The 14,902-nt window shown below is 46.3% G+C and overlaps 1 protein-coding gene across 1 annotated transcript in view; it reads left to right on the forward strand.

Annotated features, from left to right (window-relative positions):
• Positions 1-14,902, forward strand: part of ift122 (intraflagellar transport 122 homolog (Chlamydomonas)) — a 265,167-nt gene that overhangs the window by 79,316 nt on the left and 170,949 nt on the right. The window contains exons 7-10 of the mRNA XM_038812196.1: positions 890-965; positions 8,749-8,940; positions 10,778-10,916; positions 13,201-13,403. Coding sequence (XP_038668124.1) covers positions 890-965; positions 8,749-8,940; positions 10,778-10,916; positions 13,201-13,403 — 610 coding nt within the window. The remainder of the gene's footprint in view (positions 1-889; positions 966-8,748; positions 8,941-10,777; positions 10,917-13,200; positions 13,404-14,902) is intronic.

Here is a 14,902-nt window from a genome sequence, read left to right on the forward strand (position 1 = left end):
TTGTCCAAAACCAAGATCAAACTATCCCACTCCCTGTCATTCTGGTGTGTTCCTGTGCCAATCCAATAACCGCTTAAAAGTTCCTAAAGTGTCCGACTCCACTATCACAGCAGGCAGTCCATTCCACACCCTAACCACTCTCTGAGTAAAGGACCTACCTCGGACATTCCTCCTATATCTCCCACCCTGAACCTTATAGTTATGCCCCCTTGTAACAGCTACATCCACCCGAGGAAATAGTCTCTGAACGTCACTCTATCTATCCCCCTCATCATCTTATAAACCTCTATTAAGTCACCTCTCATCCTCCTCCAAAGAGAAAAGCCCTAGCTCCCTCAACCTTTCCTCATAAGACCTATCCTCCAAACCAGGCAGCATCCTGGTAAATCTCCTTTGCACCCTTTCCAATGCTTCCACATCCTTCCTATAGTGAGGCGACCAGAACTGCACACAATACTCCAAATGTGGTCTCACCAGGGTCATGTACAGTTGCAGCATAACCCCGTGGCTCTTAAACTCAAGTCCCCTGTAAATAAACGCTAACACACTATAGGCCTTCTTCACGGCTCTATCCACTTGAGTGGCAACCTTCAGAGATCTGTGGACATGAACCCCAAGATCTCTCTGTTTCTCCATATTCCTCAGAACCCTCCCGTTGACCCTGTAATCCGCGTTCAAATTTTTCCTACCAAAATGGATCACCTCGCACTTATCAGGGTTAAACTCCATCTGCCATTTTTCGGCCCAGCTCTGTATCCTATCAATGTCTCAAATTGCCTACTCCTCCTCCTAGTTCATATGTTCTTGTACGTCAGAAATACAAGGCATGCTATTTTAGGTAAATCATTGTGGTATATGATGAATTCATATCTGAACTTTAATTTTACAGAGATGAGCATACTGACATCCTAGCTGTGGCAGACTGGGGGCAGCGACTTTCCTTCTACCAACTGAGTGGCAAACAGGTATGATTGTGAAACATTTTCATACTCATTGAAAAGAATGCTGCAGAGAAGTGTCACAAATTATTTAGTTTTTAGTTGAAACGTAGTGCATGCTAGACGGAGCTTTGTTCCTCCTTCAAACTTTGGTGTCATAGGTGTGGATGTGCAGATATTCTCCAGGTCATTGGTTCAAATTTCAGATTCAGAAAGCAACATCAAATCAAAATGAACAAGGTTGGAACTGAATTAAATTGAAAAAAAGTGAGCAAATAAACTTAAAGAGCCTAGTAAGGGTGCAGTTAATCATATGTTCTTCAATAAAATCCGGCAATAATATAAAGAAGTTGAACTTACAAAGTCACTCCAATTTTTTTTGAAGACCCTCGCAATATGATGATGATTGATTTTTATTCTCACATTTTTATTCTGGAGTACAGTGAAAAGTATTTTTCCGTGGCCAAGGGAACGTCCACAGTACGTACATAGACGAAAGAATAATCGGCAGAGTACATTGACAAATGGTGCATCAATATATAGTGATCGGTTGCAGTGCAGAACAAGACCCAAACAAGCAATACATGAACAAGTGCAGCATAGGATATCATGAATAGTGTTCTTACAGGGAACAGATCAGTCCGAGGGAGAGTCATTGAGGAGTCCTGTAGCTGTGGGGAAAAAGCTGTTCCTATGTCTGGATGTGCGGGTCTTCAGACTTAGACCGAGCAGTTAGCATACCATGCTGTTATGCAGCCTGATAGGATGCTCTCTTTGGCACATCTGTAGAAGTTTGTGAGAGTCGATGCAGACTTTCCGAATTTCTTTAGCTTCCGTAGGAAGAAGAGACATTGTTGGGCTTTCTTAACTGTTGCATCAACGTGAGTGGACCAGGACAGACTGTTGGTGACAGTGACCCACAGGAACTTAAAGCTATCGACCATTGATGTAGACAGCAGAGGGTGTCGTGCTGTGCTTCTTGAAGTCGATGATCAGTTCCTTGGTCTTTCGAATATTTAGAGAAAGGTTGTTTTTGGTACACCATGCAACTAAGTGATCTATCTCCCTTCTGTAGTCTGATTTGTTGTTGTTTAAGATACAACCCACCGCAGTCATATCATCTGCAAACTTATAGATTGAGTTGCCGTTAAATCTTGCCACACAGACGTATCTGTGTATAAGGAGTACAGTCGAGGACTGAGCACACATCCTTGCAGGGCCCCGGTGTTGAGGACTATTGTGGAGGAGTTGCTGTTACCTATCCTGACAGATTGCGGTCTGTGGGTGAGGAAGTCAAGAGTCCAGCTGCACAGGGAGGGGTCAAGTCCAAGGTTGCAGAGTTTGGTTATTAGTTAGTTTCCTTCATCTAGCAAGCTCAGCAATTAGACCTGGAATTTGTAAGGAGTCTCTGTTCAGTAAACCAGCAAGTAGGGACAGAATTTTCTGTCAAAATAATGGCAAGACTAAACATGCCTGAAGTTATTTATGTGTGAATGGTACAGCAACATCAGGCACAGAGCAGTTATATGGTTAAATGTGAATATCCTAAAATTGCTGTCTGAATTGTGCCAATCTGCTATTTAATTTGAGAAAATGGCAAACCCGAAACTCCCCTTTTTATGCCTGCCTTGCCCATTAAACCACAAACTTGCCAAAACCAGCGTAAGTGTCTTTGTCATGATATTTTAAGTCTTAATTATTACTAATCAACCTCTCTTGTACCATAATTAACTATCACATGAGTGATGTTTTTGAAAAAACGCATTTAGGAATGTGGGCATTGTTGGCTAGATCAGCAATCCTATCCCTGATTGCCCTCGAGAAGGTGTTGAACTGCTGCAGTCCCTGAGGTGTAGGTACATCCACAGTGCTATTAGTGAGGGAGTCCCAGGATTGTGACCCAGCGACGTTCCCAGTGAAGGAACGGCGATATATTTCCAAGTCAGGATGGTGAGTGGCTTGGAGGGGCACTTCCAGGTGGTGGTTTCCCAGGTTTTTGCTGCTCTTGTCCTTCTAGATGGCAGTGGTCGTGGGTTTGGAAGGTGCTGCGAAAGGAAACCTGGTGAGTTCCTGCTGTCCATCTTCTCAATGGTACACACGGCTGCCACTGTTTGTTGGTGGTGGAGGAAATGAATGTTTGTAAAAGGGGTGATGGTCTGTGTGGAGTTTGTACATTCTCCCTGTGTCTGCGTGGGTTTCCTCCGGGTGCTCCGGTTTCCTCCCACAGTCCAAATAAGTGCAGGTTATGTAGGTTGACCATGCTAAATTGCCCTTTATTGTCCAAAGGTGTTTAGGTTAGGTGTGGTTCTGGGGATCGGGTGGGGAAGTGGGTCTAGGTAGGATACTCTTTCAGAGGGTCAGTGCAGACACGGTGGACTGCAGAAGGTGGCCTCCTTCAGCATTGTAAGAATTCTATGGTTCTATGCATGGTGTCAAGCTTCTTGAGTGTTGTTGGACATCCAGTTGTTTTTGAGTGCTCTGGCTTTTTGTCAAAACATGGTAACATTGTACCTTGTGCTGTTGTTCTTGTATTATGCTTGCCTTGCTACTCCTCATTCAACAAGACATCACGGATTTCTGTCTTATGCAAAAGGTTTCTTTGTTATTGGCTTCCTTTCTTATGAAGTAGAAGTGGGGAATCAACCCAACGGGGTGACCGGAAATTATTTGGCAGGATTATCCATCGGCTAATGCAGAAATCGGGAAAGGCGATTGGGCGGAGAATCAGTCTTGATGCAGAAATCGTGGCGGGTGCCAGGTTCACAGCAAATTGCAGTTCTCCAGTGTCTTAATATGTTCCACTTCGCACTTACAGTAAAAGCTGTTTGTATATTATTAATGGGCCTGACCCGGTATTCTCCGGGTCTAGTCTCCGGTCTCTAGCATTGGCCAATGACCCTCATGGGCCCGTGCAGAGATTGCCAAACCCCCCCGCTCAAGCTGGGGAGTTGGCTCCTGGGCAACGGATAATCTGCCGTGGTCGTGGCTGATGACCCCTATCCGAGGCCATAGGCCGACCCAGAGACTCGCTGCAACGATACCTATGCAGTGACCAGGGGCGTGAAGATCCTGAAGATGCAGTTCTCCAGTATAGTGCGAGGAGGGTCTTCCATCGTGGTGGCCTGCTGTGCTGTGTCCTCCAAAACATCACGCAGCAGAGGGGGGATGTGTTGGAGGAGGAGGATGGACGACAATCCTCATCCGATGAGGAGGATATGGGGTGGCCGAGGATGGGCAGGACATGGTCCCGGGCAGGCCCCCCCCCCCCCCCCCCCCCCCCCCCCCCCCCCCCCGGAGGGGGTGGAGGATGGGGATGGTACACTGCATCAGTGAGTGGTGGCTGCACTGCAGTCCGTGGGCCAAGCCCACCAACATCATTCATCCATTAACCCCCCCCCCGAACTCCATCTGTGGCCAGTCCAGACTAACCCATCCCTCACACCCTTCTGGCAGAGCACCGAGGCAGGTTGGAACATTATGCACAAGTGTTTAATGTGAACAAATAGATACAGGTTTGTACCCTAGCCCCTAATGCCATGCACCCATGCCAGCTTCACTGTTATTTCTTTTTCTGGCCTTAAGGGACACAGTGCTACATCTAGGAGGCTTCCCAGATGGTGCATCAGGAGAGGAGGAGTGATTCCAGCCCTGTAACTTGGGTTCCCTTGCTGCCATCTTCTGGGGCGACTGAGCCTGATGGGCTCGGCTGCTGCTCGGGTGGTCCCAGGAGGCGTGGTTGTGCCCTGTTGTGTCCGCTGCCCATGTGAAGCGGGAGTCACCGGCATGGGCCCCATGACCCCCTCCTCCCTTGGGGTGCCGGTGGCCCCCAGGCTATTCCACGGGACGGGGATGCGAGTGGAGCGCACACCTGAGGCTCACTTGCCACTGCCAGTCCTGGATGCCCACGGTGTTGGCCTGGGTGGAATTCATGGCTGGCACCACCTTCTACACCTGCACGCGGTTGGACACCTCCAACTGCAGCTTGTGTGCTAGATTCTCACCGACAGCCCCTCATGTAGTCCCTAGTTCTGCGACAGCATCTCCACAATCGATGAGACCATCCGTTACAGAAGCCCGAAACCCGCCTGGATGGCAGCTAGTCCCTGGGGAGTTCCTAACTCCACCTGATGTATTTGGTAGTGTGAGGTGGTGGGGTGGTTGACACACGAGCCACGGGGAACAGCAACTCAGAGGGGTCTGACTTCCTCGCCCAATGCCGACCTCCGCCCCAGTGACTGTCCTTTCTTCAGGCCCACCGTCCACGTCCAGTGCCCTCTGTTCTGCTGCGGTGAGAGGCCACAGGTCCGGTGGTCCTCCTCCAATCTTTTTCCTCTCTCGGTGGTTGTGTGCGGCCTTCTCCTGGTTGGGGAAAGGTAAATGCAAAGTGTTAGACAGTCTGATGCATGCAGCCCAGGGGGTGGGTAGATGATGGCTTCAACGGCCATGGCGGCATGTATGGGTGCCTGCATGTGGTGTAGGGTGGAGGTTCAACCCTCCAAATACTACTTATCCACCTCCTTAATATCGCATCCACCAACCGCTGGCGTTCTTCCCTTTCTTCCCTAGCCATGTGCGCCTTATATGCAATTGCCTCCCCTCGCACCACCGCATTCAGAGTTTCCCACAACACCAAGGGCGAAACCTCCCCATTCCTGTTGAACTCAACATTAAACTCTACATGGTCATCTTTACACAAAACCCCAGGTCCGCAAACAGCCGTCCATTCTGGCCGTGGAGCTGGCCCCCTCTCCAAAATCACATCCATCAGGTCTGAAATTACAATCGCAGAATACCTGCTTTCCTTGCCCCGGCAGCAGAGCCCTCCCCATTATAAAAACATCGATCCGCGAGTAGACATTATGAACCGGTGAGACAAAAGAAAATTCCTCCCCCCACCACCCGGATGGAAGAATCGCCATGGATCCGCCCCCATCTCTGTCATAAATGCCGCATTACCTTCGACACCCCCCTCCTCCTCTTGAAGGGGAAAGCGATTTTACCTTTGGAGCGGTCCTCTTTCGGGTTCAAGGCCACATTCGGGTGCCCCCCCTGCAAAAATCAACTGGTGTATGTCCCAGCCCCAAGATTGCTGCCACCATCCTCTTCTTAAAACGTACATCGTCCCAATTCGGTGCATAAACACTCAACAAAACCACCGATTTACCCTCCCAACACTCTCATCATCTTCACGCACCTCCCCTCCTGAATGTTAATCCAGAACCCGGCAAATCCGGTACCATTTCTCATTCGAATTGATAGTGTTCCATGTGCTATTCACTAATCCTGTCCCGGCATCAACACTTAGACTCAGGAACGGAGAATCCGGCCTATTTACTTTTGACACAATTCAGTGCATACCTGGAAAAACGGCGAAAAGCTTCAGTATCCCCATTATGTTCCTCAATGTCTGGACCGAATACATGACGTGCAGCAACCAATCGTCGGCATACAGAGACACTCTATGCTCTCTTCGCCCCCCGCCATTATTCCCCTCTACGTATCTGAGCTCAAGGAGATGGCCAAAGGCTCAATCACCAACTCGAATAGGAGAGGGGACATATGGCACCCCTGCCTCGTTGCCCCATGCTGTCAGAAGTAGCCCAAGCTTACATTATTTGTCCGGATGCTAGCCTTTGGCTCCTGGTACATCAACTGACCCACAACTGCTCCAGCACTGCAAACAGATACCTCCACTTCACCCTATCAAAGGCCTTCTCTGCATCCAGTGCCTCAATCACTTCCTGCTCGTCTCCCTCTGCCTGAGACAACACCCATTCAACATTCGCAGCACATTGGAAGACAGTCACCTACTCTTCCCAAATCCCAGCTGATCTCAGCAGCTCCTCCAATCCCTCCCGGTCTTCCTCCTCCACCCTTGGACTCTCCAACACTTCAAAAAAATAACCGTGTCCTAATCTTCCTCTGGAGGTTCCAAGCTGTGTTTGTAAATCGCCTCAAACATTCTATTCATCGTCTCCGTGGCTGAAACCAACTCAACCCCCATATCTGAATGATTTACCGCGATGCCGCCTGCTGGCCTTCTCTCCATGCTCATAAACTGCCCCACTCGCTTGTCTCAACTGTCACACTGCCTTACCCATGGACACCATGTCAATCTGTGCCTGTAACAGCTTCCTGTTTGCCAAAAGCTCTGAGGTAGGGTCCTCCAAATACATCCCATCCACCTCCAATATCTCATCCACCAACCGCTGGCGTTCCTCCCTCTCTTCCCAATCCAACTGCGCCTTATATGCAATTGCCTCCCCTCGCACCACCGCATTCAGGGGTTCCCACAACACAAAACCTCCCCATTCCTGTTGAAATCTACATAATCATCCAACACCTTGGCCATCTTTACACAAAACCCCAGGTCCATGAACAACCCGTCATCCAAACTCCATCCTCCAGCACTCCCATCACCATCATATGCCTGGGCAGCACGGTAGCATTGTGGATAGCACAATTGCCTCACAGCTCCAGGGTCCCAGGTTCGATTCCGGCTTGGGTCACTGTCTGTGCGGAGTCTGCACATCCTCCCCGTGTGTACGTGGATTTCCTCCGGGTGCTCTGGTTCCTCCCACAGTCCAAAGATGTGCAGATTAGATGGATTGGCCATGATAAATTGCCCTTAGTGTCCAAAATTGCCCTTCGTGTTGGGTGGGGTTACTGGGTTATGGGGATAGGGTGGAGGTGTTGACCTTGGGTAGGGTGCTCTTTCCAAGAGTCGGTGCAGACTTGATGGACCGAATGGCCTCCTTCTGCACTGTAAATTCTATGATAATCTGCCCCCTGATCTTCAACCACCGTCTCCATCTGGAACTGGGTTCTTTTGTTTATCAGAACTGTCACCCCTTGCCATCAAAGCTCGAATGGAACACTTTTTTATGGAGCCTTATCTGGTCCTTCACTCGCAAGTGGGTCTCCTGCAACAGCACCACATCGGCTTTCAAACTCTTCAGGTGTGCAAATACCCTCTCCCATTTCACCAGGCCTCAAGTCACTCACCCGTTGAAGGAGCTGCGCTCCGAAAGCTAGTGATTTGAAACAAACCTGTTGGACTTTAACCTAGTGTTGTAAGACTTCTTACTACTTTCTCTCAAGACCACCTCTTTCCCCACTCTACCCATCCCCCCTACTATTTGCACCTCCTGGGCTCATTGAAACCTGCCTGAACAGGTTTGGCAGGCTGCAGCCCTTACCCCTACTCTGCTCCCATTTGCTGCCTAACCAAACCTTGCTAGCATGGGCGTCCCTCCACCAGAGTTCCCCCCAACTCAAATAAAGGGATCGAACCCTCTGCATGCCATCCTTCAACCCTCCACCCGAACAAACCAAAACCCCCACCAAAGGACCGGCCCCTGAACTCTTACCTCTCCCCAGCTACCCTCCGAGAAAATAAGGGCATGACAACATCTAAGCAAACAAAATCAAACAAATTTATGAAAATATTAATCCTCCACCTGCCCCAACCCACCACCAACACCAATAATTTCAGGGTGATTTCAATCCACAAGTTTAACTTTTCCTTCATAATTCTTTTCACATGGTGCTGATAGACTACATTAATCCTCTTAGCTGTTTCCATGTAGACAGCACAGGTACTTTTCAACTCTTTGGCCATTCACTGTGAAGACATAAATTTATGGAGTTTTAGTTAATGAGCATTCTCATCAAGATTGAGCTGATTACTTGAAATAATGTTTTTCTCCAAAAAATGTAACTTCCCAAAACTAAGTTGTATAAATGTGAAAAAGCTGTACCAAATGAATTTGATTAGTTTGCATAACACTGAATTGTATCTGAATTCCAGATCGGAAAAGACAGGACGCTGAATTTTGACCCTTGCTGTGTCAGCTACTTCACAAAAGGAGAATATATTGTGATGGGAGGCTCTGATAAGCAAGTCTCTTTGTACACGAAAGATGGGGTTCGTCTTGGTAGCATTGGAGAACAGCAATCCTGGGTGTGGACCTGTAGGGTGAAGCCAGATTCCAATTACGTTGTAAGGGCTTTTTCAATTTATCTTTGCTAAATGTCGTCTTTAAGCACAGTATATACTCCTCCAATCCAGTCAATGCTCTTTTGTAATAATAAGGCAAAGTATTTAGTTTGACATGTCCAGCAGCATTTTTGAGATATATATTTGCTGCATGATAGCATATTCTGAATGATGCGTGGTTTAAATACCATGGTAAAACCTTTCCATATATTCCAAAACTGAATGCACATCCTTTTGCTTTTGCCACTCCGTGAAAATATGCTAGAAAGTTTACTTCTCAAATCCATCCAGCCCCTTAACAGTGGCTCAGAAACTCGGCTGAACAGTGCCAATTTTACAGAGTCTCAGTGGCCTCCCAAGCCACTATGGAATTCATGTAGAGTTTGCTCATTGTGAACTGCAAATGTATGGTTTGCCATATTAGTGAAGGCCAAAGCAGAAATGAGTGTTCACTGTCCATCCAGAACAGGGTTGGCTTTTTGCATTTTCAAATAAGAGACCATATGCCTGTCGTCCCCACCCCCATCCCCTCCACAAGAATAGATTTCCCTGAAGCAGCTGGTGCCAGCTACACAAAGGGAAGCAAAGCTGACATCAGGCCTAACACTTGATCCAAAATGGGATAGCTGAAGGTGGCAATTCACACAATTAACTAGATAAGTTTTTGAAAATATATTTAGTTGAATGTGAAAATTGGAATGCTCCTCCTGCTCCCCCACCCATTGAAAAGACGGCATCTTCTGACCTGATTGTCTATCCTTCTGACCCAGTCGTTGCACTTCTTCCCTCGTCTGTTTTTGCAGCGACCTGTTCTTGGAACATATTTCATTGGACAATCTTTCTCTGACTCTCTGTAGTTCACCGACTCACAGAATCATAGAATTTAAAGTGCAGAAGGAGGCCATTTGGTCCATTGACTCTGCACAGGCCCTTGGAAAAAGCACCCCACCAAACCCACACCTTCACCCTATCCCCGTAACCCAGTAACCCCACGCAACGTTTTTGGACACCAAGGGCAATTTAGCATGGCCAATCCACCTAACCTGCATATCTTTGGACTGTGGGTGGAAATTGGAGCACCCGGAAGAAACCCACGCAGACATGGGGAGAACGTGCAGACTCCGCACAGACAGTGACCCAAGCCGGGAATCAAACCTGGGACCTGGAGCTGTGAAGCAACTGTGCTGACCACTATGCTACTGTGCTGCCCAGTCAAAATGAAGCCTGAAACCTAAAATCAAGAGCATCTTGGACCAGAGCATCTTGGACCTCGTCATTCAGGCAGAGGGAATAACTGCTTTAATAGGCATGTTTGAATTTCTGGGCCAGTGTACTTTGTTGGAATTAGAATTGTCACGAATACACCTGTACTTTGCATAATCTGCAATGTTTTAATCTGTACATTTAGTTATCCAGTTTGAGTGCATATTTACACAGGATTGTCAGGATAAGCAAAGAATAGTATCTATTGCCATTGCATTTTTCTCCCAACAATTTCTCATGTCTGTTTTTTGGTTAGTTTCTGCAGCTGAATGCACTCACATTTTGAACCACTTGGTGGCACCCATTTTCTGTTTTCAATATTGTCTTTATTATATTAAAACTGCAGTAATGATAACCATTAATTGATGACAGTTCAGGCAATGTAGCAGGATGCAATTTTAATTGTTTGTATTTCATAGAACCAGGAATGGACCATTTAGTCTGTCAAACCTATTCTGCTATCATTTAGATCACAGCTCAAATATATTTCAGAGGTTAACGTATTGCTGCTTCTCTTTGTCTTGTTACTCTGGTGGAGAAAGAGTACATGCAAATGGTTCTGTATTCTTCTTCCAAGGTTGTGGGCTGCCAAGATGGTACAATTGCATTTTACCAAATCATTTTTAGCACGGTGCATGGCCTATACAAGGACCGCTATGCTTATAGAGACAGCATGACGGATGTCATTGTCCAACATCTCATCACAGAGCAGAAAGGTGAGTTCTTAAAAAAAGGTGTTTGCAGTTGTAGATAGAACATAGAACATACAGTGCAGAAGGAGGCCATTCGGCCCATCGAGTCTGCACCGACCCGGTTAAGCCCTCACTTTCACCCTATCCCCGTAACTCCTCCTACCCTTTTGGACACTAAAGGTAATTTAGCATGACCAAACCACCTAACCTGCACGTCTTTGGACTGTGGGAGGAAACCGCAGCACCTGGAGGAAACCCACGCAGACACGGGGAGAACGTGCAGGCTCCGCACAAACAGTGACCCAGCAGGGAATCGAACCTGGGACCCAGAAGCTGTGAAGCCACAGTGCTAGCCGCTTGTGCTACCATGCTGCCCTTGTAACTGAGGCACTGTGGCTCACCGTATTATTGTAGTTAAACGATGATCTTGGCAATTGCAACAATAAATTACTGATGTATCATGAGTGCTCTGTAGCTTTGAAATCAAGTCAACCTGCTTCAGCCAAATACCAGATCAATCTAGATATAACAAATACAAGGCAAAAAAACTGCTGTTCTTGAACAAAGTGAGAAAATCCTACAATAATGCAACCGATGAGCCAGCAATCATTAGTAGAAAGGAAAAATTGAAGATCAGAAATACAAATGGTCACCTGGCAGGACAGAATCTGAGTATTGCTGAAAAAAAGGACATGCTCTCAAAATATTTCATCTTGCACTCATCAGAACAAATACATACATATGATTTTCAAAGGGAGCAGCAACTTAATCTGCAGGAGAAAAGGAGCGCTGATTGGTTGGCAATATCTTGACCAATCAGAGCCAACTTGCTAATCAATCAACACTCCTTTTCTCCTGTGGTATAAATTGTTCATTTTAAAGTTTGGCATTATTACATTTGTCCTCATGAGTGCAAGACAAAAATCTTTGACAGCATGGCTCTTCTTTTGAAATATTTAAATTTGACTTGTTAGTGTCTTTCTCAAGATAAAAGATTTTTTTCTAATCACCAGAGTCTTTACTGTGGTCGCACTCTATACTGTGGGAATATATTGACTGCTAGATTTATCTGTGATTCTGTTTACTTGCTACATATTTAATTAGAAGCAATTTTATTTTTCAATCTCTCAAACGCTTTGTGCTGTTACATTATTTATGCTGTCATAATAGCCTAAATTTTCCAAATATGTGCATGATGGGGCTGGTTTAGCTCACAGGGCTAATCGCTGGCTTTTAAAAAGCAGACCAAGCAGGCTAGCGGCATGGTTCGATTCCCGTACCAGCCTCCCCGGACAGACGCCGGAATGTGGCAACTAGGGGCTTTTCACAGTAACTTAATTGAAGCCTACTTGTGACAATAAGCGATTTTCATTTCATTTTTCATGATGGCTTAACCGTCACAAGCACATGTGAGAAAAATGTGATGCTCCCTGTCACTCCTAAAATCCTTTTCTCAGTTACTTTCATGACTATAAAATCAGCCAAATTTTTCTCTCACTTACTTCCCATGGTGGATTTCAAATTGTTGGTGTACCCATTGTCAAGTCCTTTCAGACCAATGCCTGAACAGGTAGTCATTGGCCATAGTGCAGACTGTTTATCTGCCTCTTGCCACCATCTGAGCATTCAAATGCCTCAGGAACATCTCCCCTCTGATCCTGGTGCAAACATTATAATAATAATCTTTATTGTCACAAGTAGGCTTCAAATGACCACATTCCGGCGCCTGTTCGGGTACACAGCACAGAGGGAGAATTCAGAATGTCCAAATTACCTAACAGCATGTCTTTCGGGACTTGCAGGAGGAAATTGGAAACCCATGCAGACATAGGGAGAACGTGCAGACTCCACACAGACAGTAACCCAAGCTGGGAATCAAACCTGGGACCCTGGAGCTATGAAGCAAAGTGCTAACCACTATGCTACCATGTCAAAACAATTTATTTGTTGAAGGGTCTAGTTCTCGGTCAGAAACATTTTGTGAAGCGTGATGCTCACCCAAAATATTGGAATAAGACTGAGCCCAGAAATGACAGTGGCGTCATGGATCATGGCTGAGACCACTTGTGAATATCAAAGGAATATCTGAACGAAAGTGGGTTCTTTCTGGTAGTGAAGTGCTTCAAATTAATGAATTTTGGAGGAGGTAAGAAATCCAGTCCCATGTGATGGATTTCTTGAATAAGCATAGGTTCATCAGCTCGCAGCAAAGAATTACACATTCAGCAGTCCGTTTCATCAGGTCAAATGTAAGCTTTTAATAATGCCTCTTCGCTACACTAACCATATACATTTTCCTGTTTTGTAGTGCGGATCAGATGCAGAGAACTAGTGAAGAAAATTGCTATCTATAAAAATCGACTAGCAATCCAGCTACCAGAAAAGATCCTGATCTACGAGCTCTTTTCAGAAGACAATACCGACATGCATTATCGTGTGAAGGAGAAGATTGCGAAGAAATTTGAATGCAACCTATTAGTTGTATGCTCCCAACACCTTATTTTGTGCCTGGTATGTTGACCAATGGAAGAATTAGTTCATCGGCTTATCATAGGCTTAGCAGACAACCAACTTGGTTGAGTTTCCAAACAATTTTGTTTTTCTGAACTGTTTAAATAGTAAAGTACTTTTAGGCATAATTTTCAAACTGTAAATAGATATCGTCAGCTAGAAATCTAGAACTTTAAAAGAAGCAAAACAACTGTGGAAATCAGAAATAAAAACAGAAAATGCTGAAAATACTCAGCAGGCCATGCTACATCTGGAGGGTGAGAAACAAAGTGAACATTTTGGGAACCAAAAAGAAAATGCTGGAAAATCTCAGCTGGTCTGGCAGCATCTGTAGGGAGAGAAAAGAGCTAACGTTTCGAGTCCAATGACTCTTCGTCAAAGCTAACAGAGAAAGTGGGAAATATTTATACTGTGGAATGAGAATGAAAGAAATGAAAAATGAAATGAAAATCGCTTATTGTCACGAGTAGGCTTCAATGAAGTTACTGTGAAAAGCCCCTAGTCGCCACATTCCGACGCCTGTCCAGGGAGGCTGGTACGGGAATCGAACCGTGCTGCTGGCCTGCTTGGTCTGCTTTAAAAGCCAGCGATTTAGCCGAGTGAGCTAAACCAGCCCCTTGATGAGTCATAGCCACAGAAATCCAGGGAAACCGGGTGCTAATGGCCACAGATACCAAGGTGAAAGAGTGTTAATGGCAGTCCCCAGAGAGAACAAAATATGTGAAAGGTCAAACAGCAGAGAAACTGACGTCAGAGGGTAAACTCTTGACAGATGTGGGGGGAGAGGAAGGGGGAAGCAAAGTGGAGAAAGGGTAAGGAAAGGTAGATAAGATGGTGGTGGTGGGGAGGTGGTTAATGTATATTAAGAAAGAAAGAAATAGTAAAAGACAGTTAAAATGAAATGGGATGAAAACAAATGGGTCGAGGTGGGGTGGAGCTAATCATCTGAAGTCGTTGAATTTGATGTTGAGACCGGATAGGCTGCCGAACCGGAAGATGAGATGTTGTTCCTCCAGTTTGTGTTGAGCTTCACTGGAACATTGTAGCAGGCCAAGGACAGACATGTAGGCATGGGAGCAGGGTCTTTTGTTAAAATGGCAAGCAACGGGAAGGTTAGGATCCTGAATGCGCACAGACCGGAGATGCTCAGCAAAGCGATCGCCCAGTCTGCGTTTGGTCTCTCCGATATAGAGGAGACCACATTGGGAGCAGCGAATGCAGTAGACCAAATTGGAAGAGATTCAAGTGAAATGCTGCTTAACCTGGAATGAGTGTTTTGGGCCTGGGATGTTAAGCATGGAAGAGGTAAAGGGGCAGGTGTTGCACCTTCTGCGATTGCATGGGAAGGTGTCATGGGTGATGGGAGAGGTGTTGGTTATGGTGGAGGAGAGGACTAGATTATCTCGAAGGGAATGGTCTCTGCGGAATGCTGACAGAGGGAGCGAAGGGAAGATGTGTTTGGTGGTGGCATCACGCTGGAGTTGGCGAAAATGGCGGAG

This window comes from Scyliorhinus canicula, chromosome 11 (assembly GCF_902713615.1).
Source record: "Scyliorhinus canicula chromosome 11, sScyCan1.1, whole genome shotgun sequence".
Classification (NCBI taxonomy): Eukaryota; Metazoa; Chordata; class Chondrichthyes; order Carcharhiniformes; family Scyliorhinidae; genus Scyliorhinus; species Scyliorhinus canicula.